The sequence below is a fragment of the Lycium barbarum genome, chromosome 11 (genome assembly GCF_019175385.1).
Source record: "Lycium barbarum isolate Lr01 chromosome 11, ASM1917538v2, whole genome shotgun sequence".
In the NCBI taxonomy this organism is placed as follows: Eukaryota; Viridiplantae; Streptophyta; class Magnoliopsida; order Solanales; family Solanaceae; genus Lycium; species Lycium barbarum.
Window position 1 is genome coordinate 16107104 of NC_083347.1, and position 24090 is coordinate 16131193.

Genomic DNA, 24090 nt, shown 5'->3' on the forward strand with positions numbered 1-24090 from the left:
GAGTATTTTTGACCCAAATTCGTAACGGAGGATATTTTAGTCCTTTTCCCAAAGTAGAGGAGTATTTTTGACCCTTTTCCCGTATCTTTGGTATATCCCTATGAAAGATAGGATGCACATTCGTTTATGGTCTCAGTTCACAAATTCAAACTAATGGAACAACAATTTATTAACTCCAAATGTTGGTGGGAGGTAGCAGATATCCCATTAAATTAGTCGAGGTGCGTACAAGCTGACCCAGACATCACAGTTATCAAAAAGAAAAAATTGATAAACTCCAAATCCAACAATACTACAAACAGAGGAATGAAAAGAGGCTCGACCATAAGCTAATTAAACAATTGACATGGATGGATTTTCTCGACTACACAGACAACTATTTTCATGAAGTAAGAAGCTTTATAATGGCATCAAGAAGATGCAAAAAATACAAAAGTGATTAAGAGCTCCAATAGAGAAAAGGCCCAAAATAGTCCTTTAAGTATAGGCTGGGATCCAAAATCATCCCTTAAATATACATTGGAGCACTAATAGTCTTTCAACTACGCAAAATTGGTGCACATTTGGTCCATACCTACTAGTTCTAACAGATTAGTGACATAAGGTGCATATACTGTTATATATGTGTATATTTTTTTTTTAAAGAAAGATCAGAGTGTTCACTCTTTCCCCAATCAGAAATCAGATAAAAACATTCCTACTTGTAAAACGGAAACCCGAACACTGCTTATTCAAAATTATCCAGTACTGTTAATACTTTTGCGGCTGAATGCAGATAAGACATGAATATGGGGTACTGATCCAAGACAAAGAAAATCTGCCCAACATCGTAGCATAACTACAGAAGCATGTGGATAGGAGAACTAAGATAAAAGAATATTTCCATAAGTGAAAGAGAAAGTAAATATGCAAATTCCTATATGCGATGTAATTGGCTAAATCAAGTACAAATCCATCTAATTACCTAAACAATCACCTAATGATTAGATCTATTTTGTCAATCTGTGAAACCAATAGCCGTCCTTTGTGTTTAAGCAGATGATCCACACGCTTGACATTGTGAAATAACGAAGAAGATGTCGACTAGACTCTATAAGAGAAAGACACAATAGAGCTCACAGCAATCTTTCTGTTCTGACCATTATTTCTAAGACACAGTAGTGCATAAACAAGGGAGATGATGGCACCAATCACTATCAAGGTGTTCATTCATAAAAAAAACTTTTGAGGAACAAAGTTTTAATGGTATCATGGTAGACGGAACAAGCTTCTGATAGAGCTCAATTAGTGGAGCAAGTGCCGGAGTGAATAATTGCAGAATGTCACTTGGCCTAAACTCTAAGAGTATCATGAAGACAATTTGAATTGTACTGGGACTCCCAGCAAATCCAAAGTACAGCAAATATAGCTTATAATAAATAAATAAATAAAAACGCCTAAAGTCCAGCAAATGGAACGTGGACAGCAATTAGCATTCTTCTCTATTCCTACCTGTCCTACTATGTGTCCAAATGTCCCCCTTACAAATTTGCAAGCCTTAATTCCCAAACAGCTTGATCAGGTATAGATTATTTTTCACACATGTCATTAAAATGGATTAAGCCATATTTGATTGTAGATACCAAGAAACAATTTTAACCTTATAACGCCTTGGTAACCTGTTGGAGTTGATTACAACTGCTGCTGAGATTGTGACCTACAGCTTCATGTCTCCAAATGAGATATTCTTATTCATTGAATAGGTATATGAGAAGCAAATAAAATTCTAGCTTGTTCTATAACACAGGCGAAAACTTACTCTTTTAACTCAAAGTCAAAGTCAGGTTGACTAAGATGGGGTTTATTTTACCGTGCAGCTGGGAGAATTTTTCGGTGTTGTACTGAATGTATAAAGAATCAGTGGTAGAAATAAATCTACTACAACTCAAGTGATCATTCCCCTAAAAGCAACACCATTTCTGAAATTGGAACATGGGGCCTTTATACTCCTAACATCAGCAAGATTTGAAGTGATAAATTTTCATATAAAGAGGAACAAATAGAACTTCATAAAGAATTACAGTTATCCCAACACATTCTCTTTGCATTACCTTTTCCCCAAATTACTTCTCCAAAATACTTTCCAGAAAGTGTCCAAGCGCCTTAGTTTGATTGATCAAGCCATGGAACAGTTGTTGCCAATAGTCGCAAGAATTCTCTATTATTCACCACATATTTGTTCGTGTTCCAGTTTTTCCTCCTGGTTGAAAGCACCTTCGCGTCTTCTATCTGGAAACTACATTGCCAATTATAAAATATATAGTTTGTGATGCATGATTTCGTCGACTAAGAAATAATAATAAAAGAGAAAAACATATGTTCGAAACTACTACTAACATGTTTAATTTCCACTATACTATCAGATGCATGAGTTCTCTCTCTCATATCCTAAAACTCTAACTTAGCCCAATCATACTCATCAGTCAGCGAGTTGTGCGGTGACATCACCAGCACAGCCCGTCTTGAAGGTCTGATGTGCCAAAAGTTGATGACCAAACTAAAACTAATCACAGAAACAGGAACTAGATATGACAAAAAGCCAAATGTAGTTTTTGAGTACCTCAATGAGTTTTGAGATGGAACCCAAAGTCAAGGACAAAGTCTTCAATCGGGGAAGAATCCAAGCAAAACCATCTATAATTTGTTGAGAAGTAGCAGTAGATGATTCAATTTGCAATTCCAGATTCTCGAGATCATTGATTGTTGGAAGTAATATATCGGTTATCTCGTTAGGAAAGATGATATCCTGAAAACCATAAAAAGCAACTCAAAACCATATAAAACCAAAGAATCATATAATTGAAAGCAACTCAAATGTTTTAGAAACCAAGTTCCAATAACCAAAAAAGAAAAAAGACACCATCAAAAGGTAGTCCTTTTTTTTTTTTTTTTTTTTTCTTGTAAGGCATCAAAGGTATCTCACAAGTAAAAGGAAAAGTAAGCTACTATGCAAACCTGTGTTCCTATTACAGTAACAAAGGTTTCATTATCTTCAATCCAATTAACCTATTCTTCATGTGTTGCCAAAGGTTATATTTGCAAGCATTTTCTTAGCTCTGTCAGTATATACATCCTCTTGCAAGTGTTCGGGAGTTGGGGGCTGGGCAAAAAGAAAATGTAGTATGGCATGTGATCAAGGAACATTGTAAGCATATGGAGGATTGGACATACCCAAGAAAAGGGGGAAACGGTTTACCTGTTCATTTTTGCAAATCAACCTCAAATGCTTGGAATGAGCAAAAGACTCCAACATATCTCTTAAACAAATGTACCAATCATCATTGAGCATTTCCGGGTTTAAATGCAAATGAACAAATTCCAACTCTCGTGAAGCTTCAATTCCAGTAAACAACATAAGACCACCCGTGTACTCAAAGGATTTTAACTTAGGAGCATCTATTCTTACCTCCTCTACTTCCTCTAGAACATTCACCACAAAATTTGTCAGATGCTGATGAGAAACTTGTATACAACTACAAGTACCATTTGGCAACACGAGTTTCTCAAGTAGAGGGAATTTGTTTATATAATGCAACAATGTGCTTTCTAGGTTATAAGAATCCTGCAATGACAATTCTCTGACTGTTGTCGGGTAAGTAATCTCTACTTCACACATGCACTCGCACACGAAACTAAATTCAAGGGTTTCAAGATTCTTAGACTCTATTAGCACATTACTGTCACAACAGGGAAAATGCAATCCAAAAAATTTCAACCTAGGATTCGAAAGCACCATAGTACACACGGTTGCGGGACACACAATCTCTAACTTTTCAATTCGAGGGCACCCCGCAATGAGATCATTAAAATCATCATCGTCAATACAGACATCATCTAAAAAGAGCGACTTTAAACTAGGAAGCATAAAAGAACAATCTATAATCTCACAATACTCTAGCTTTAACTCAACCAATGTAGCAGCTATAAATTCAATATTACACAACTCAAACCACTCACTATAAGTGGTTCTTAAAATAAGACGTAACGTTTTAACCTTATTTTGCAAGGCAAAATCAATCCAGTTTTCGACCAGGAATTCATCAATAGAATCCTCAACTGTAATTCGAAGATATAGCGCGTCAACTGCACAATCATATTCACACTTGTGACGGTTTACCAAGGATTTTTGCAAGTAAATTAAGAAGGCATCTCTTTTATCTTTGTCTGTGTCACTGTATTTGTAAAAGTTGGCCCCAAAATCAGTTTCATCCAAATGAATCTTAGGGTTAGAAACCCAAATGTTACGCCATAAGTGGGATAAAACACTAATTCTGGCTGCATCTTTAAGTGGAAGGAGGGAGTGAATCTGACGGATAATTTCAATAGGCAAATTGGAAATTATATCTTGTCTTCCTCCAAATTCATGGGTTTTTGTTTTTGGGTCTTTTGGTGTTTTCCTCTTTGGGTGGCTCGTTCTTCTGCTCCTTTTTGGCATTTTTTTTGGAAAGATTGACAAATGATAGCTTCAATCTGTAGAGAGATTACTCAGTTCAACTTTAATTTGTTGGAAAAATAATTAAGAAGCAGCGGCAAATTAAAAAACCGCGGTTGCCATCTGAAAAGAGCGAACCTCCATATGGACATAAATTTTTTATTTCAATTGGCTTTATGTTATCCCATCTAATCAGCTGTTATTCATTTCCATGTAATTAATTAATAACTACACTAAACACTCATATAGTATAAGTTAATTACGGATGGACGTCATGTATTTTAGACTCAAATACGTACATTTTGCTTCCTCCGTCTCATATTACTTGTTCATTTTCCATTTTGGTCTTTTAAGAAAAAATTTAGAAATCATAAATAAAAGATTTATTTTTATTATCTTACTCTTATCTCTCTAATAAGTTACACTCTAATCAATATTAATTACTTTAAAAAACATTTAATGTTAAGGGTAAGATGAGAAAGATTTAATTAATTTTATTTTTATTTTGTAAGTTGACCAGTAATTTCGGATAAATATTTTTAATACTGTGGACAAGCAATATGGGACGGAAGCAGGGGCGGATTTAAAGGATATATTTCTATGTACATATATAAGTTTTGAATATTGTGAACAAATGTAAAAAGTTATCTCAAATGCTTCAGATATTCAAAATTCTCTCCAACGTCCAAAGTTCAATTCCTAGGGACAACATTTTCTTATGTTTAGCTTTTATTATTTTTTTGAACTCTAAGGGGTCGTTTGGTTTAAGGACTCATTAGTCCCGGGATTATAATCTCGGGACTAATTTATCCCATCTATTGGATTATTTTATACCATCTTTTAGATGGTATAAAATAATCCTAGTATAAGTGGGTCAAGAAGGTATAAGCTGGGTTATCCCAGCACTAATTTTTATACCATGTTTGGTACAAGGTATAAATTTATCCCAGCACTAATTTATACCTTATATCAAACATGATATAAAAATTAGTGTTGGATAATCCAGCTTATACCTTAAACCAAACGATCCCTAAGTGAAAATTTTAGATCTGTCAATGGATGGAAGGGTATAATAAATGTCTACTTTCGAAGACAACTGCAGCAAAAATGGGGATAACTTGATGAGAAACGGCGGCAACAACATCCAATTCGGTGCTCCATTGGGCGTAATTTGTCAATACTGAGAACCTGGGAACTCATGACGAAGTTTGAGTACTTTAGGTCTTTCCGTTGTTTTATATTTATCTATAAGCAACTGTAATATATAGGTTCTATGGTCTAGTGGTCAGGACATTGGACTCTGAATCCAGTAACCCGAGTTCAAATCTCGGTAGAACCTTCTCTTTATTGTTTTTCCTCATTTTCAAAATGGGAAAAGGATCAAATTTACCCTTATACTGGTTTGGATTTACCCTCCGATAAAGCACCTACTCCGGGAATATTTAATCCCTCTTTTTCCCTCCACCCTCTCTCCCTTTCTTCTTCAATTTTCAGAGGACTTAACCTCTTCCGTTTTTTTCGATCTCAATTCTCGGAAGAAAAATGTAAACTTTTTAAAGATTTCCTTTATTGTGTTCAATCACATTAACACGTCTATGACGAAAAGAAACCAACCAGGCAGCCATGGAAATTATTTATGATGAAAAGAAACCAACCAGGCAGCCATGGAAATTTTAGCTACAGTGAACAAATGCACTAACAAAGTGGAAGAAACCAGGCAGCCATGGAAATTATTTATGATGAAAAGAAACCAACCAGGCAGCCATGGAAATTTTAGCTACAGTGAACAAATGCACTAACAAAGTGGAAGAAATCTGAGATTTTCTTAAATATTAAATATTCTCAGCCAAAACTAAATGGAAATCATATCGTTGACATGCAAAATCAATATCATGATATAAAAGAACATTTGAGACTACGGTTCCAATGGAAGATTATGTAATCGCTAACTACCGGGAGTTTTTTTTTTCCCTTCATCACCGGCAAGAAGCTCTCACTTTGTGTGGACTTTGTTGTTGTGCTTCAATTGCAGTATGGACCCGGGGGGGGCGTGGGGCGAGGGGGGGTTGTTCTCTGACGGTGAAGGAAGGGAGAGGGAGGGCAGGTTGAGTGGGTTTAGAAATTAGGAATTTCTTTTTTGATTTTGCTAAAAGTTTCTTTTATTTAACAAATGAGTTAAATGCCATATGTTTTCATTTAACTAGTCACTTACCACGTCATTGCTCCACGAAGGGGCGAATCTAGTAAGGCGGGTGGGGATGCCACGCCACCCGCACACCTCGAGCAAAACCTTATATATGTATGTGAGTATATATGAGAAATAGTATAAATACGTAAAATGGCACCCCGACTAACAAATGATTATTTGGTGCCACTGGTGAAGGGCCAAAAGTTGTGCACACAGCTAGGGGTGGGCGTTCGGTTCTTCGGTTCGGTTTTCTCATACATCGGTTTGGCTATTTCGGGTTCAGTGTTTTGAACGTGGACACCAAACACCGAACCAAACTAGTTCGGTTCGGTTCTTTCGGTTTCGGTTTTTTGAAGTTTGGTTCGGTTCGGTTTCGGTTTTTTCAATTCGGTGTTTTCAATTCAGGCTTTCAGCACCACAGTTTCAGCTGTTGCAGCGCAGCTGAAACTGTGGCAGCAGCAGCACAGTTACTCAGCTGTCTCAGCATTCATTTTTTAACAAAATGCAGTCATTTCAGTGCAAGAACAACACCAAACTTACTCAAGTTTCAGCCAACATAACACACCAGCAGAACGATCAGAAAGGCTCAGCAGCTATCAAAACAACAACCTTGTCTAGTGTGCATTTTAAAGAATAACGATCAGAAAGGCTCAACAGCATTTTAAACAACAACGATCAGGAATGCTCTTTAAAGAAGGCAGCAAACTGATGATCAGTAACACATTCAAAATGAACCAGATTATCCTAGGAAAACAACAACCACAAACAACACCTTTTCTCCTGGTGCAGCCAAGCATGAAGCCACAAATTGGCTCAAAATGCCACAAAGATGGCTCAGAACAACCAATTCTTTGTCTTCACAACATCATCAAAGGTTATGCCTTTGATTTGTCTTCAGCCTTCATCATCACCTATTGTAAAATATAAGATAACATACAACATAGGTCAGTTTTAGATCACTATCTCATTGCTACAATTTGACACATAAGGGGTGTGTGTTTTAGGCTTGATATATACCAAACTCAACCTCCTCCTATTTTTTTAACTAATTCAATACACTTCCTTTAGTATATGATTATGACATTTAGTCCAACTTTCCAATCAAAATATATATATATATATAAAACAGATGGTACTATGTACATAAGAGAGTATTTTCCTAACATGTGATAAGACTCAATTCAATTATTGTTCTTCCACTTGTCCTTTCATTTGGCAATAGTTCAAGACTTGCAAGGCAAAGAGATAGTACGTGACAGACAAATACAAGGTGCAGCTCAAGAGTTTGACTAATGGAAAGTGTGAAAACGAGTGTCACATGTGAAAGTTAACCATTTAATTACAACAAATTCACAACCACCCATTTAATTACAACAAATTCACAACCACCACATATCATGTTACAACAATCAAAACAGTAGCAAGAAGCTCACATCAACTACTGAAAGAACAGATGAAGTCGATTAGGAGAAGTGAGAGAGAGAGAAATACTTACTCTGTCGCCGCCGGAACTTGGAAGAGAAGTCGCCGCCGAGCTTGGAAGAGCAAACTTTGAGCTCTGAAGTTTTTTTTTTTTTTTTGCAGTGAACCAAGCTCTGAAGCTTTGAGAAGTGAAATTAGGTTATGTATGATGAATGATGATTGATACAAAAGATGAAAAGAATGAAGTGGGCTTGGGTTATTTTCTTTTGGGCTTAAATTAAATAGGGCATGGGCTTGGACTATTAATAATTTTGGGCCAATACATAATATTTCGGTTTAAACCGAAAACCCGAAAACCCGAATACTAAACCCCGAACACCGAACCGAATCCCGAAATTTTTGAAAAGTGAAACCGAACCCGAACCGAAAACCCGAACACCGAAAAACCGAATTAATTCGGTTCGGTCCGGTTTTTCGGGTTTCGGTATTTATGCCCAGCCCTACACACAACACCTGGGATCGAGTCCAACTTGCACCAATTCTTTTAAAGACTTCTCTTTTCTAAGAAGCCTACAGAAGATTCGTTCTCCTTTTTTCTTATTTTCTTTTTCTATTTTGCTTCTTCTTTACTTTATTTTCCTTGTTTCTTCTTTTCCCTAATGAGTCACATTGACTTTTTAAAATTTTATATATCCTTGCTTCTCTTTATAGTTAATAGTGTTCATTAATTTTTTATTTTGATATCTAAATGTGCATCTAAGTTGAGTTCTAGTTCTAGTTGATTAGTCTTGAGTTAGCTAATAGCTTCAAAACATAACTCTCAATTATAAATGAATAATATATTTTGTTGATATTAGTAATACTATTGAATTTTTATGCTTTGTTTAAAATTATCATAATTATTAAATTATTTCGTTTAATCGATGTCTATATAAATCGAAAAGTTGAATAACCCAAATTGGCAGTAGAAAAAATAAATCAAGTTGAAATCCAAAATAGTGTGACAATCGGTTTGTCTATATAAACGGACGGAAGTTGCTGCGCTCCCCAGCTCGTTTAAGTCAACTAATGCATTGGGTCATTCCCTTGTTTACGGAACTGGGCTATGGAACGCGTCGAGAAAGCCGACGCTTCTGCCTTTCCACGAGTTAAATATTGTAACAATATAAATACTTGTAGCTAAGATGAATAACCCGAACCGAATCTCAAAATAAATCAAGTCAAAGGCTAAAATAGTGTGATAATTGGTCGGTCTATATAAACTAGAAGGCTGAATAACCAGAATCGAAGCCCAAAATAGTGTGGCACCCGGAATCTCAAATTCCTAAATCCGCCTCTGGCTCCACGTGTCCATTCTGTTAGTTATAAGGGTATTTTTAACAAGTGTCTTAACGGGAGGGGTAAATATAAACCCAAATTTTAACGGAGGGTAAATTCAAACCATAAACAAGGGTAAATTTGACCCTTTGCCCTTTTCAAAATTAAAGTTTTGTCTCATAGAAATCAAATTTATTATCAATCAACTTTAAATGCCACGAAATTTTGTAAAATAAAATGGAAATGTTATGAGTTTGTTTGTCCATTAAGATTACTTAGTCATGTTATCTTAAATAGCTTAGTCATTCCATTAAGTTACTTAGCCATGTTATCTTAGATGGCTTAGCCATTAAGCATATATTTTTCTCTATAAATAGTGGCCATATGTAGAGAATTGAATGAGCAATAAAATCATATATCTCTCTATATATTTCTTCTGTGTATTTACTTTATAGTTTTTATTTTATAACACGTTATTAGCACGAGACTCTGTTATCTTGAGCAAATACTTTAAAAGCCTCGAAGGTATTGATTTTTTTTTCCTTTACTAATGGAAAATCTTTCTAAACGTGAATTTGTAGCCTTAGATATATCCGGCAATAGCTATATCTCTTGGATTCTTGATGCCGAGATTCACCTTAATGCGATGGGTCTGGCAGACACCATCAAAGATAAAAATGAGGCATCAAACCAAGACCGTGCCAAGACAATGATATTCCTCCGCCATCATCTTGATGAGAATTTGAAAATGGAATATCTCACAATTAAAGATCCTCTTACGCTGTGGAATGATTTGAGAGATAGATATGATCACCTGAAGATGGTCATACTTCCACAAGCACGTTTTGATTGGCTTCATTTAAGGCTACAAGATTTTAAATCTGTTAAGGCATATAATTCTGTAATGTTTAAAATTATTTCTCAGTTGAAATTATGTGGTGAAAATATCACTGATCATGATATGCTGGAGAAAGCATTCTCCACTTTTCCTGCCTCGAGTATGCTCCTGCAGCAGCAATACTGAGAGATGAAGTTCAAGAAATATTCTGATCTAATCTCACATCTTCTAGTGGCTGAACAACATAATGAATTATTAATGAAAAATCATGAAAGCCGACCCACTGGTACTGCCCTATTCCCTGAAGTGAATGAGGCAAATTTTCGCCATTCTAGGCGTGGAAGAGGTCGTGGCCCCAGTCGTGGTCATGATCGTGGTCGAGGAAGGAATTTTAATCATGATTCTCATCTTGCACCAAATAATACTCTTCACCACCAGCAGTGTAAAAGGAAGGATGAAAAGCATGAAGCTGTGCAAAAGAAAAATTCAGAAAATAAATGTTTCTGATGTGGAGGAAAAGGGCACTGGTCACGTACCTGTCGTACGCCAAAGCACCTAGTTGATCTGTATCAAGCCTCCCTCAAAAAGGCAGAAAAGGATGTCGAAGCAAATTTTATTTTTGAAGATAATGTTGAGCCCATGTATCTAGATGTGGCAGATTTCTTTGAACTCCCTGAAGGGAAAATAGATCATCTGGTCGGTGATGGATCTGTAATAACTTAGATATTTCATACATGTCGTTTGTATTAGCTAATGTGGTTATGTTTTCATAGTTATGTAAATAAAGTGTGTGTAATGCTTTGTTTAATAGTAATATACGTAATAAAGTGTGTGTAATACTTTGTCAAATCATAATATCTACTTCGATGTTTACTTTGTCTATTCTTTCGTTTTGAAGAATATATGGAAAATCCTCAAATATTATTTGGATCAATGACCAATCATGAAGATATTTGTGTAATTGATAGTGGAACAACGCATGCCATATTTAAAGATGAGAAATATTTTTCTCACTTGCGTAGAAAAAGGGGGAATATTAATACAATTTCTGGCAATTCAAAATTAATTGAAGGCTCCGGAAGAGCTACTATATTTCTACCTAAGGGGACGAAACTTGTTATAGAAGATGCATTATTCTCTTTTAGATCCCCAAGAAACTTGTTGAGTTTCAAAGATATCCGCCGTAATGGGTATCACGTCGAGACACTAAATGAAACAAATGATGAATATCTTATTATTACAAAGAATGTCTCCGGCCAGAAATATGTTTTGGAGAAATTATCAACTTTTTCTTCTGGCATGTACTATGCAGAAATTAGTATAATTGAAGCGCACTCAATCGTAAACCAGAAGTTTAACGATTCAGGAACTTTTGTGCTTTTGCATGACCGAATGGGTCATCCTGGATCAATAATGATGAGACGAATTATTGAAAATTCAAAAGGGCATCCACTTAAGAACCTGAAGATTCTTGAAGTAGTGAATTTTCATGTGTCGCTTGTCATCAGGGCAAATTGATAACCAGGCCATCACCAATGAAAGTTGACGTTAAATCCCCTGTTTTTCTAGAGCGTATACATGGGGATATATGTGGACCTATTCACCCATCTTGTGGGTCATTCAGATATTTTATGGTTCTAATAGATGTGTCTTCGAGATGGTCTCATGTGTGCCTCATATCATCTCGCAACCTGGCGTTTGCGAAATTATTGGCACAAATAATACACTTAAGGGCACAGTTCCCAAATTATCATATAAAGGCTATACGTCTTGATAATGCTGGAGAATTTACATCCCAAGCTTTTGATGATTATTGTTTATCATTTGAGATAAAGGTTGAACATCCTGTAGCACAGGTTCATACCCAAAATGGCCTTGCTGAGTCATTTATTAAGCGTTTGCAATTGATAGCAAGACCATTACTTATGAAAACACGGTTGCCTACAACCGTCTGGGGTCATGCTATCTTACATGCAACATCTCTTATTCGTCTCAGACCGACTCATTATAATAAATACTCCCCGTCACAATTAGTATTTGGTCATGAACCAAATATTGCTCATCTCCGAATCTTTGGCTGTGCTGTATATGTGCTTGTAGCACCACCACAGCGCACTAAGATGGGCCCCCAAAGAAGGTTAGGAATATATATTGGGTTTGAATCACCCTCCATTATTCGCTATCTTGAGCCATTGACGAGAGATTTATTCACTGCCCGATTTGCAGATTGTCGATTTGATGAAACAAATTTTCCACAATTAGGGGGAGAGAGAAAAGAAATCAAAAGAGAAATTGCGTGGAGAGTTCCATCACTATCTCATTTTGATCCACGTGCCCCTATATGTGAACAGGAGATCCAGAAGATCATCCACTTGCAGAAAATAGCAAATCAAATGCCAGACGAATTTACTGATTTGAAAAGAATAACTAAGTGGCATATCCCTGCAAAGAATGTGCCTATTCGAATTGATGTTCCAGAGGGACAATCTACTAGTGTCATAGTCTCTGAATCTCATCCACGCCTAAAGCGTGGTAGGCCATTGGCCTCCAAGGATAAAAATCCTAGAAAAAGAAATACAAACAATGATCAGAATGACACTATGAAAAGATCTCATGAAGAGATTCAAGATCTGATTAATCCTGATATTCCTGAAGAAATCAGCAAACCCGAGACTCCAGTGAGTAAAGAACTATCATTAAGTTTTATTGGTGATGAGGGCAACTTGAATCGTTCGAAAATTGTGGTGAATAGTGTTTTTGCATATAATATTGCACTAAATATTATGAAAGGCAGTGAGGATCAGGAACCTCAATCTGTCGAAGAATGTCGACGAAGATATGATTGGCCAAAATGGCAAGAAGCAATTCAATCAGAATTGAATTCACTTGCTAAACGTGAGGTTTTTGGACCTGTAGTCCAAACGCCTAATGGTGTAAAACCAGTTGGCCACAAATGGGTCTTTGTACGGAAAAGAAATGCGAGAAATGAAATTGTGTGATACAAAGCACGCCTTGTTGCACAAAGAGTCTCTTAAAGACCCGGCGTCGACTATGAAGAAACGTATTCACCAGTTATGGATACTATAACATTTCGATACCTCATCGGTTTAGCTGTCTATGAAACCCTTAAAATACATCTGATGGATGTGGTTACTGCTTATCTTTATGGCTCACTTGATAATGAAATTTATATGAAAATTCCTGAAGGATATAAAATTCCTGAAGCATTTGGTTTAAAGTCTCGGGAAATGTATTCAATCAGATTACAAAGATCATTATATGGTTTAAAACAATCAGGGCGCATGTGGTATAATCTCCTAAGTGAGTACTTGATAAATGAAGGATATATAAATGATGTCATTTGTCCATGTGTTTTTATTAAGAAAAAAAAACCAGGGTTCATTATACTTGTTGTTTCTGTTGATGACATAAATCTCATGGGAACTCCAGGAGAGCTCCAAAAGGCGATTGAATATTTGAAGGAAGAATTTGAGATGAAAGATCTCGGAAAGACAAAACTCTGTCTTGGTCTGCAAATTGAACATTTTGCAAAAGGGGTCTTTATCCATCAATCTGCCTATACTGAGAAAGTTTTAAAACGGTTTTACTTGGACAATGCACATCCTTTAAGTACTCCTATGGTTGTTCGCTCACTTCAAAGATCTGTTGCGACCTCAGGAAGAAAACGAAGAGCTACTTGGTCCTGAAGTGTCATATCTTAGTGCAATAGGTGCACTTATGTATCTTGCTAATGCTACAAGACCTGACATAGCATTTTCTGTTAATTTGCTAGCAAGATATAGCTCTTCTCCTACACAGAGGCATTGGAACGGGATTAAGCATATATTGCGATATCTAAAAGGAACTAGCGATATGGGTCTGTTTTATAATAACAATAGTAGTACAGATCTAGTTGGTTATGCCGATGCAAGTTATTTATCTGATCCACATAAAGCTCAATCTCAAACGGGCTATCTGTTTACATGTGGAGGTACTGCTATATCATGGCGATCGACAAAGCAGTCCATTGTTGCTACTTCTTCAAATCATGCTGAGATAATCGCTATTCATGAAGCAAGTAGAGAATGTGTGTGGTTGAGATCAGTGATACATTTCATCAGAGAAAGATGTGGCTTGAAGTGTGATACAAAAATACTCACAGTATTATATGAAGATAATGCTGCATGCATAGCTCAATTAAAAGGAGGTTTCATAAAAGGAGATAGAACGAAGCACATTTCACCAAAGTTATTTTTCACACATGATCTCCAGAAGAATGGTGATATTGATGTGCAACAAATCCGTTCAAGCGACAATCCTGTAGATTTGTTCACCAAATCTTTGCCAACTTCGACTCTTGAGAAGATGATATTCAAGATTAGAATGCGAAGGCTCCGACATCTGAATCTTGGTCTTCGTCAGGGGGAGTGAAATACGCGTTGTACTCTTTTTTCCTTGACCAAGTTTTTCCCATTGGGTTTTCTTGGTAAGGTTTTTAATGAGACAGCTCTCAAAGCGTATTACTAGATATGTGTACTCTTTTTCCTTCATCGAAGCTTTTTCCCATAGGGTTTTTCCTAATAAGGTTTTAACGAGGCACATCATCTAATTAGTGGACATCCAAGGGGGAGTGTTATGAGTTTGTTTGTCCATTAAGATTACTTAGCCATGTTATCTTAAATAGCTTAGCCATTCCATTAAGTTACTTAGCCATGTTATCTTAGATGGCTTAGCCATTAAGCATGTATTTTCCTCTATAAATAGTGGCCATATGTAGAGAATTGGATGAGCAATAAAATCATATATCTCTCTATATATTTCTTCCGTGCATTTATTTTATAGTTTTTATTTTATAACAGGAACAGATAAAGGATGAAAGACTTATTTCCACTTGAAATGAAAGCAGGGAAGTATCGATTGACATAAAGATTTTGGTAGATTTTTTTCTTCCAATCTTATCTTATAATAAATATAGTTTTACATAACTAAGAAATCGTTAAAGAGCTATTTCTTATTTTTCAGGATGTATCTAAACTAAAAGAACCACTTATTTTGTAACGGAGAAAGTACTTTTTAGATGTTTTCAACTTACAACATCTTATGTGCATATATTTTTTAAAAAAAAGGCGGGGTAAGAGAATTTACTCTAGGAGAGGGGGATTACAAAATGGGAATCGAACTGTCACCGATAAGTATGAGATGGAGTAAAATTTATGACTTACTTGGTTAAATATATAAATTTATACTTTTAATCAAATAATGCATAAATTTTATCTCATATTTAACCTTGAAATATCCACCTTATCCCGCGTACCAAACGACGCTAATGCTTACAAAAAGTGTTAATATTTGAGGGGCCATCTAGGTATTGACATGTCATTTTGGTGACCAAAGCTCCGAAAAGTCTCTTTTCTCCCGGAAAAATATACTCCCTCCATCCCATTTTATATGAAGCCAATTTAAATAGAAGTTTTACGTCCGCGAGGTCCTCCTCTACTGTTTTGTTCTTCTCAGTTGACAAGTACCGCCGTTTATATGCCGCTCCTTCTTTGAGAGAGAGAGAGAGAGAGAGAGAGAGAGAGAGAGAGAGAGAGAGAGAGAGGTGAAGCTCCTTTTTTTTAGTGTTCCAAAAATGCCAAAAAGGAAGAAGAAGTCATAGAAAGAGGAAAACAAAAAGAATCCATGAAGTTGGAAATGCAGGAGAAGGTACAGCTTGTAGCGATAGAATTTCCTACTTGCCACTCGAAATCATCCATGTAATTCTTTGTAAGATTCCAACGAGAGATATAGCAAAAACTAGTGTTTTGTCCCAGGGATGGCGAAGAGTTTGGGCTTCTCGCCCAACTATTTATTTGGATGAATTGGTATTTGGGGCCAACTATTTCTCATACACTGAAAGAGACATACAGAAACGAGATGCCTTCTTAACTTACTTGAAAAAATCCTTGGAAATTCGTAAGGAGTATGAAAACAATTCTGCAGTGGACATACTCTTTCTTCAAATGACAGTTGAGAATTCTTCTGCTGAATCCCTGGTCCAAAAATGGATTTATTTTGCCTTAGAAAATAAGGCTAAAGCGTTACGTCTTCATTTAAAAACGACTTACGGTCTGCGTTTCAACTTGCTCGATATTGCTTTCTTTGCTGATACATTACTTTGGTTGGTCATCCATGACTGTGAGATTACAAATTGTTCTTTTATGCTTCCTAATCTAGAGGTACTATTTCTATCTAATGTGTGCATTGAGAATGACGATTTGGTGGATCTCATTGCCGGCTGCCCTCAAATTAAATATTTAAGCATTGATATTTATCTAGATTTAGAACGGTTAAGCATTGTAGTTTCAAATCCTAACCTGAAATTTTTTAGAGTGCATCGTCCTGGTTTTGATAGTAAAATACAAATACAATCCACGAATCTTAAATCTCTTGAATTTAGTTCCACATGTATGGACATGTGTGAAATAGAGATTACGTCCACAACAACAGTAAGAGATTTGACTTTGCAAAATGTTTATTATGACCTATGTTCAAAGATGGAATGAAAATTCAGATGAAAAATCAATTTGAGAACATGAGCTAAGAAGTGAACTGGAAGCTAGAGAATTTCTGATATTTCATTGACCCTAAAACCAAAACTGTACAGTGGTCCTAATATATAATACACTTACCAACCCAATCACTACTAATCACAAAATATCTAGTAACTAACCTAACCAACTACAACAACCACTAAATTAGTTACAAGATAGTGCCATCTGTTTCCAGCTGGCATTTCCAGCTCATTATTCTCAACACTCCCCCTCAAGTTGAGGGTTGAAAAACATTGAACAACCTCAACTTGCTCAGAAGATAGCTATGTTGTTGTCCTCCCAAAGCTTTAGTGAATATGTCAGCTTCCTGTTCATTTCCACATATGTGCATTGCCTTGATGATCCCCTTTTGAATTTTTTCTCTCACAAAATAACAGTCTATCTCTATGTGTTTAGTTCTCTCATGGAAGATTGGGTTTGCAGCTATTTGCAATGCAACTTTATTGTCACAGAATAGATCAACTGGCAATTTCACACTAAAGTCCATTTCTTTCAACAGCCCCATAAGCCATATTATTTCTGCTACTGCTGATGCCATGCTCCTGTATTCAGCTTCAGCAGTACTTCTTGAAATTGTTTCTTGCTTCTTTGATTTCCATGATATCAATGACTTCCCTAACTTCATACAATAGCTTGTGACTGATTTTCTTGTTACTGCACATGATGCCCAGTCTGAGTCACAAAATGCTGTGAGTGTATTGTCCTTATTACTACTCAACAAAACTCCCAGACTTGGTTTTCCCTTCAGATATCTTACTACATGAAGTGCAGCATCCAAATGAGACTGTTTTGGAGCATGCATAAACTGACTTAAAGTCTGTACTGCATATGAAATATCCGGCCTTGTCATAGCCAAATAGAGTAACTTTCCCACTAATTTTTGATAGCCACCTCTGTCTACCAGTAATGGATCCTCACTATTCTTCTCAATCTTATCTGCCTGTAGTGGATCATTGCTATCCTGCTCCTTTAGATGTCTGTCATACTCAGCAGTAGTGAATTTCATATGTTGCTCTAAAGGTGTTATAGTAGGCTTTGCCCCTGCTAGTCCCCACTCTGAGACCAGCTCTAGTGTGTACTTTCTCTGAGTCATGAGAATCCCCTTGCTTGATCTGAGGAACTCTATCCCCAAGAAGTACCTCAGTTCACCTAGGTCTTTAATTTTGAAATTTTGTTGTAATGTTGACTGAGAAGCTTTGATAAGATTCAAATCATTTCCAGTAATTAACAAATCATCTACATATATAAGGATCATCACCAGACTTTGTCCATCCCTTTTAGTGAACAAAGAATAATCATGTTTACTCTGCTGAAAACCTGAACTTAACAATGCATTGGTAAGCTTGATATTCCACTGCCTAGATGCTTGCTTGAGACCATATAAGGATTTCTTTAACCTATATACTTTAGGTGCTTAAGATGGATCTGTAGAGTATGGTGGCTCCCCCTTACTGCCAAAACCTTGAGGCAGTAGTATAAACACTTCTTCATGAAGATCACCCTGAAGAAAAGCATTAAAAACATCCATTTGGAAAACAGGCCAGTCATGCATAGCAGCCAAAGAGAGGGTACACATGACAGTGATCATTTTGGCCACAGGAGAAAAGGTATCATGGTAGTCTATCCCCTCTTGCTGAGTATATCCCTTTGCAACTAGCCTAGCTTTGAACCTTTCTACAGTCCCATCAGCATTGTACTTGATTTTGAAAACCCATTTGCACCCAATGGGATGCTTCCCAGCTGGTAAGTCAACTACCTCCCAGGTTTGATTAGATTCAAGAGCCTCGATCTCTTGTTTCATAGCAAGAACCCATATGTCATCATGAATTGCTTCAGAGTAAGTTTAAGGTTCAGTGGTAAGGGAAAACTTGGAGAGATAGGCTTGATAGGGTGGACGAAGGTAAGAGTAATCCACAACAAGATTGATAGGATAGGAAGATCTGGAGACAGGCTGAGAGTGGACATAGTCAAATAACCAAATAGGAGGCTTAGTGGCTCTTGTAATCTTCTTAGTAGAAAGAGCATTAGATGGAGGAACAGGGACAGAAGTAGGAGAAGGAGGAGAGGGTGAAGAAGCAGAGGGCAGTGGGGAGAAGGAAGAAGAAGAAGGCGCAACAGGGGAAGAAGTAGGAATAGGAGGAGATGGAGCAGGTGATAGATTAGGATGTAAGGAGGAAACTGAATCTGGAGAAAGGATGGGAAGAGCAGTGTCATAGTTGTTGACACCCAATTTTGCCCCGCCTCTCCTCCAAAATATATGTTATTACTATTATTATTATTATTATTATTATTATTATTATTATTATTATTATTATTATTATTATCATCACTTTATTACCAATATTGTTATAATTTGCATTATAATCATTTTAGCATTTTTACCAGCTTATGCACACGCATCGCATTTATCTTCGCATAATTAAATAATAGCATTTATTTACTGTTGATTTTCAAAAAATCCTTTGAAAATACCAGTCTTTAATTTTTCCAGTTCCCTTTTTAAAAGAAAATACCAGTTTAGTTTTATTGATATCGTCAAAAAAAAAAATCCTAAATCCTGTTCTTTTTGCTTTGGGTGTTTTGTTTGAATTCGAGCATACGTAAGCTCGAATTTGGTGGTGTTCGAGGTATATCGGAGGTTCGAGCCCCACTTCACTGCACCCAAAAAAGGTCAGTGCAATCCCTTTCTTCCCCCCCCCCCCCCCCCCCCCTTTTTTTTTTTAGTTCGATTTTATTTTTGATGTTTATTCGTGATTCCTTATTTTTGTGTGAAAAAATGTTTTTAGTTTATTGCGGAATCTTCTCCTTTTCCATTCTTTGCCCTGTCTTATTTTCGTTTTCGCTTTGGTAATTGGTTTAAATTTCAGTTTTGTTTCGTGCTAAGTCTTGCAGTATCTCCATTTTTGGTTCTGTGATCATTCTCTTTGTTTGGTACTTATGGTTTTATTTGCGATTTTTCTTGTTTAAATTACAGCATATTAATTTGTGTGGTACTAAGTTACAAACCATTGATAGATTAAGACTTTGATAAGAAACAGTAATACTCTAAAGTTAAATCTCATTGTTGATTTGGTTGTTGAAACTGTGGTCATGGTCTAAGCTGGAAATGACATTGTCGAGGTCCCTTCTCTTTCCAGGCAGATGCTGTTCGTAGATTTTTAAAACAGTAGCAAATAATTCTAAATCCAGAGTCTCTTTAAATCTCGGTCTGATTTATTGTTGTTTTGATAAGTTCATTGTTATAGCTTGTTATTTGGGTGGCTGAATCTAAAAAGGAAGAGTTAGTCCAACAGAGATAGCATTTCAAAATAATGTGTGGCCTTAAGAAGTCTAAAATTTGTTGTATGTCGAACCCTGCAGCCAAAGTAGGAGTCATATAGATTTGAAATACCTATGTGAGTAATTTAGTTCTCTGTTAAAATTTCAACTGGTCTGATTCACAGCTTGTTGAGGGTATCTTGTCAGTCTATTTAATTAATCAAAGGTATAGCGTTTGTCAGGTTTAACTACTGGTTATATTTAGCATACGAGCAGTTTATTGAATAGTATGAAAGAGATCTGTTAAGAGTACTGTTATCTTCTTAAGGTTAATATGGGATCCTTAACTTGACATCAAAATTCTGCGGTTCGGTAGTACTTGAGTCTATATGTAAATCTGACTAAACTGAGTGCAAATCCTCAATCCTCATTCTTCCATGCTATTATTCGGACATTAAGTGATAAAGCAAACTATGTTATGTCACCACAGATGGGGCGCTATCAAATGATTTTCTTAATTCTAAGTGTAGGTTTGGGTGAGTTTCTAATTTGTCCAGTTTTTAAAGAATTGCCTCATCCCTAAGCCGAAACTGTGCTTTGAAGACTCTATTGGTTATCCCCAACTTAAATTTTGTTGCTTCTCTGTTAGTACATTTACTATGTTTCATTCGGTCCACTGTGTTGGCTAGTCCTTGCTATCCCTGTTTTGTTTCTTCATGACTGTTGGTTTTGTCTAAGTTCTCTTTTGTTGTTCTTGGTTATTTTAATTCAACATGACTGGTATGAATGCTCGAGTGTCATGGTTTTCCCTTGCTTAAAAAATTCCCTATTACTAGGCAGAGTCTAAGCTTCTCATCTCGGGTATTATTATTAGATGTATGACCGTTAGATGGATTGATTAATTCGTATCAGCAGATTCAGAATAAACTCCAGTTTGAAAGTGAACAAATCTGACATTTTTATTCTTTTAGTTTCCGTCATTATCTGAAAAAAAACTTAATCCAATGATAGTCTGTTTTGTCGAATGGTCGAGTATCCCTTGGTTTGCCTGTGTCGGGGTGTTGCCTTGTTTTTCTAATGTTATAAGTGTATAGTGGCTGAACTATGTATATATAAGGTATACTAGAGATATACATAGAATATACACAATCTGCTGATTTGTTTGAGTTTATATTTCATATGTTTAGTATATTTCATTGATCGTATACTAATCTTTTTCTTTCATTTTTTTTGCATGAACCTCGCATACGAGTCCAAGGGACTCGTCTTCCCCCCACATTCGGAGTTGGGCTAAAAGCCCAACATAACCTCTCTCCGTCCAAGCCCTCTGTCCGCAGCAAAATAGTCCATAAAAACTCTGGGTCAAAGCCCAATAGACTAGAACAGTCCACAACAATAGCATATGAAATTAGCTGGGCCGAAGCCCAAATAGCAAACAGATTGCAGAAGTCCTAAAATGGGTTGAACCCCATTTAACCTTATCTGCCCCCTTTATTTTTTTTATTTTTTTATGCATCTACTTGTATTATGCAACTAACCCTCTACTTTGTTTATTTTTTAGCTTAGATGAATTATAGGGGATTAGTGTGGTGGGTAGTCAACCTAAGGAAGTTACTAATTAGTTCCATAATTTTCATTCTCTTTTTATTTGCATTAAATTATTATAATACCTATAATATTTATCTTTCTTAGAATGATTGATTTACAAAATAGCATAATTATATATTTGAGCTAAAGAGAATTATGGTTTATACTTACTACTTTAAAATTTCAAAACGCCCTAATATGCAAATGTTAATCCCAGTGCATTTCATGAACGTTTTAGATTGATCTGATGATGTATATATTTAGCTAAACATAGTTAAATAAGGCTAATAAGTATGAGAAAGAAAATACATCACCTTTTGCATTCTATTCATAAAATAGTTTAGATTAGATAAGCATATCTAATCGATTGAATTTTAAAGCCTCATTTACATTATTTTGAACTCTTTGCATCATATTTCCTACATCGCTATACTCATATAATGTCGTTTTATCACAAGTTTAAATTGGCTAGTTCTTTTCTTAAAAAGTTTTCACTTATATGCAAATCATTATATTTGCAAATATTATTTTTTAAAATAGCATTATTATTTAAAGCCTTAGTTATATTTATAAGTTTGTTTTTAAAGTAGCCTTTAAAGTTCTTCTTTTATACAAATTATTATATTTTCTATAAATGTTATTAGAACAAATATTATTTTCCTTTACAACTTTAGCAATAGTTGTAAGACATTTTCTAAAATTCAAACACTACATTCAGCCTTAATTAATTAACCTAAGTCTGGCCGGATAATCGTAGTTAACGGATTCTAAAGGATGCCTAACCCCTTCCCTTTAGGATAATATAGAATCCTTACCTAGAATTATACTGATTAAGCAGACCATTAACGGAGATTTAGGTATTTTTACCTTAGTTAATAATTAGGTGTCCTAATTCACCTTTAAAATCAATTAGGTGGCGACTCCTTAAAATAAAACAAATAGGAATCTCCAATATATTGTACTCTAATTTAACCCTTTTAAATGGGGTATAACAATGGTCATCAGGAAAATAAGCAGGATATGGAGGTGATGGAGTTGGTGATGTAGTGGCAACAGGGTTCTGAAAAGGAAAAATATGTTCTCTGAAATGAACATCTCTACTTACAAAAAAATTATGAGAGTTCAAGTTGTATAATCTATAACCCTTTTGGACAGCTGAGTAACCCATGAACACAGCAGGTATGGCTCTAGGTGCAAATTTATCAGGAGGATTAGGGTCTGTGGCATAGCATAAACAACCTAAAGTTCTCATGTGTGTCAGAGAAGGTGGTGTACCATGAAATTTCTCACAAGGTGAGATACCTTGGAGGACAGAAGATGGAAGTCTATTTATGATATAGGCTGGAGTAAGCACATAATCACCCCAAAATTTTATAGGTATATGACCTTGAAACCTTAGTGATCTTGCTATCTCTAGGAGATGCCTATGTTTTCGCTCAGCCACACCATTTTGTTGTGGGGTGTAAATGCATGTCCTTTGATGAACAATACCAAAAGACTGAAATAAAGAATTGCATTCAGAGTTCACAAATTCAAGACCATTATCAGACCTAACTGTTTGTATGGTAGTACTAAATTGAGTTTGAACTAGAAGAATAAAATTTCTCAAGTGCAGAATACAATCACTTTTAAATTTTAGAAGAAACAACCAAGTCATTCTACTGAAATCATCCACAAGAGTAAGGAAGTATTTATTTCCATTACAAGTACTATGTTTATAGGGACCCCATACATCCATATGCACTAATTGAAAAGGTTTCATAGAAGTAGTCTTGTGAACTGGGAAGGGAATTCTAGTTTGTTTAGCAACAGGGCAGACATGACAATTACAAATATCAAATTTATCTATAGAATCCTTTATAGCTGGAATTTGACTAAGAACATCAGCTGGTGCATGTCCAAGTCTTTGATGCCACACAGTGCACTTTGCAGAAGGAAATAAAGCTGAAAAACAAGTGGTAGGTGGACCAGGTGATGGTGATTTGGTAGATAGGATGTAGAGTCCATCTTTCTCCTTACCAATCCCCTTCACCTTGCTATTGTAGAGATCCTGAAGAAGGAAAAAATCAGGATAAAATGACACAAAACATTGTAAGTCTCTGGTTAATTTTGAGACAGATAACAGATTGAACTTAAAGTGAGGGATGTAGAAAACATCTTTAAGCACTTGATCCTTGTCCAAATGACAAGTGCCTTTATGAGTTATTGCAGCTAGATCACCATTTGGCAAATTTACTTGATTTTGTTTTGAGTTAGCAACAGGAAAACTAGATGACATTAGATTCAAGGATGAAACCATATGATTTGAAGCTCCTGTATCAACCACCCACAAGTTAGTCTTAGAACCAACAAGAAAACAATTAATTTTACCTGCCATGTTAGCTACTCCTTCAGGAGATTCCTCTTTGTCAATCAG

The 24090-nt window shown here is 35.9% G+C and overlaps 2 protein-coding genes and 1 non-coding gene across 3 annotated transcripts; 2 read left to right on the top strand and 1 right to left on the bottom strand.

The window, feature by feature from the left end:
* Positions 1 to 1857: 1857 nt before the first annotated feature.
* Positions 1858 to 4684, bottom strand: LOC132617794 (putative F-box/FBD/LRR-repeat protein At4g00315). Its single transcript, XM_060332873.1, has 3 exons — positions 3236 to 4684; positions 2600 to 2785; positions 1858 to 2275 (listed from the first exon to the last, which is right to left on the bottom strand). Exons 1-3 carry the CDS (start codon positions 4472 to 4474, stop codon positions 2201 to 2203), a joined length of 1500 nt encoding a protein of 499 aa, XP_060188856.1. The 5' UTR covers positions 4475 to 4684; the 3' UTR covers positions 1858 to 2200.
* Positions 4685 to 5738: 1054 nt separating this feature from the next.
* On the top strand, positions 5739 to 5810 carry TRNAQ-CUG (transfer RNA glutamine (anticodon CUG)). The gene has a single exon. It is a non-coding gene; the product is annotated as a tRNA-Gln (tRNA).
* A 10044-nt stretch (positions 5811 to 15854) lies between these two features.
* Positions 15855 to 16781, top strand: LOC132619482 (F-box/FBD/LRR-repeat protein At5g44980-like; the record flags this gene model as incomplete). Its single annotated transcript, XM_060334377.1, has 1 exon — positions 15855 to 16781. A coding segment is annotated over one exon (927 nt), but the record flags the coding sequence as incomplete, so codon positions are not given.
* Between the last annotated feature and the right edge of the window lie 7309 nt (positions 16782 to 24090).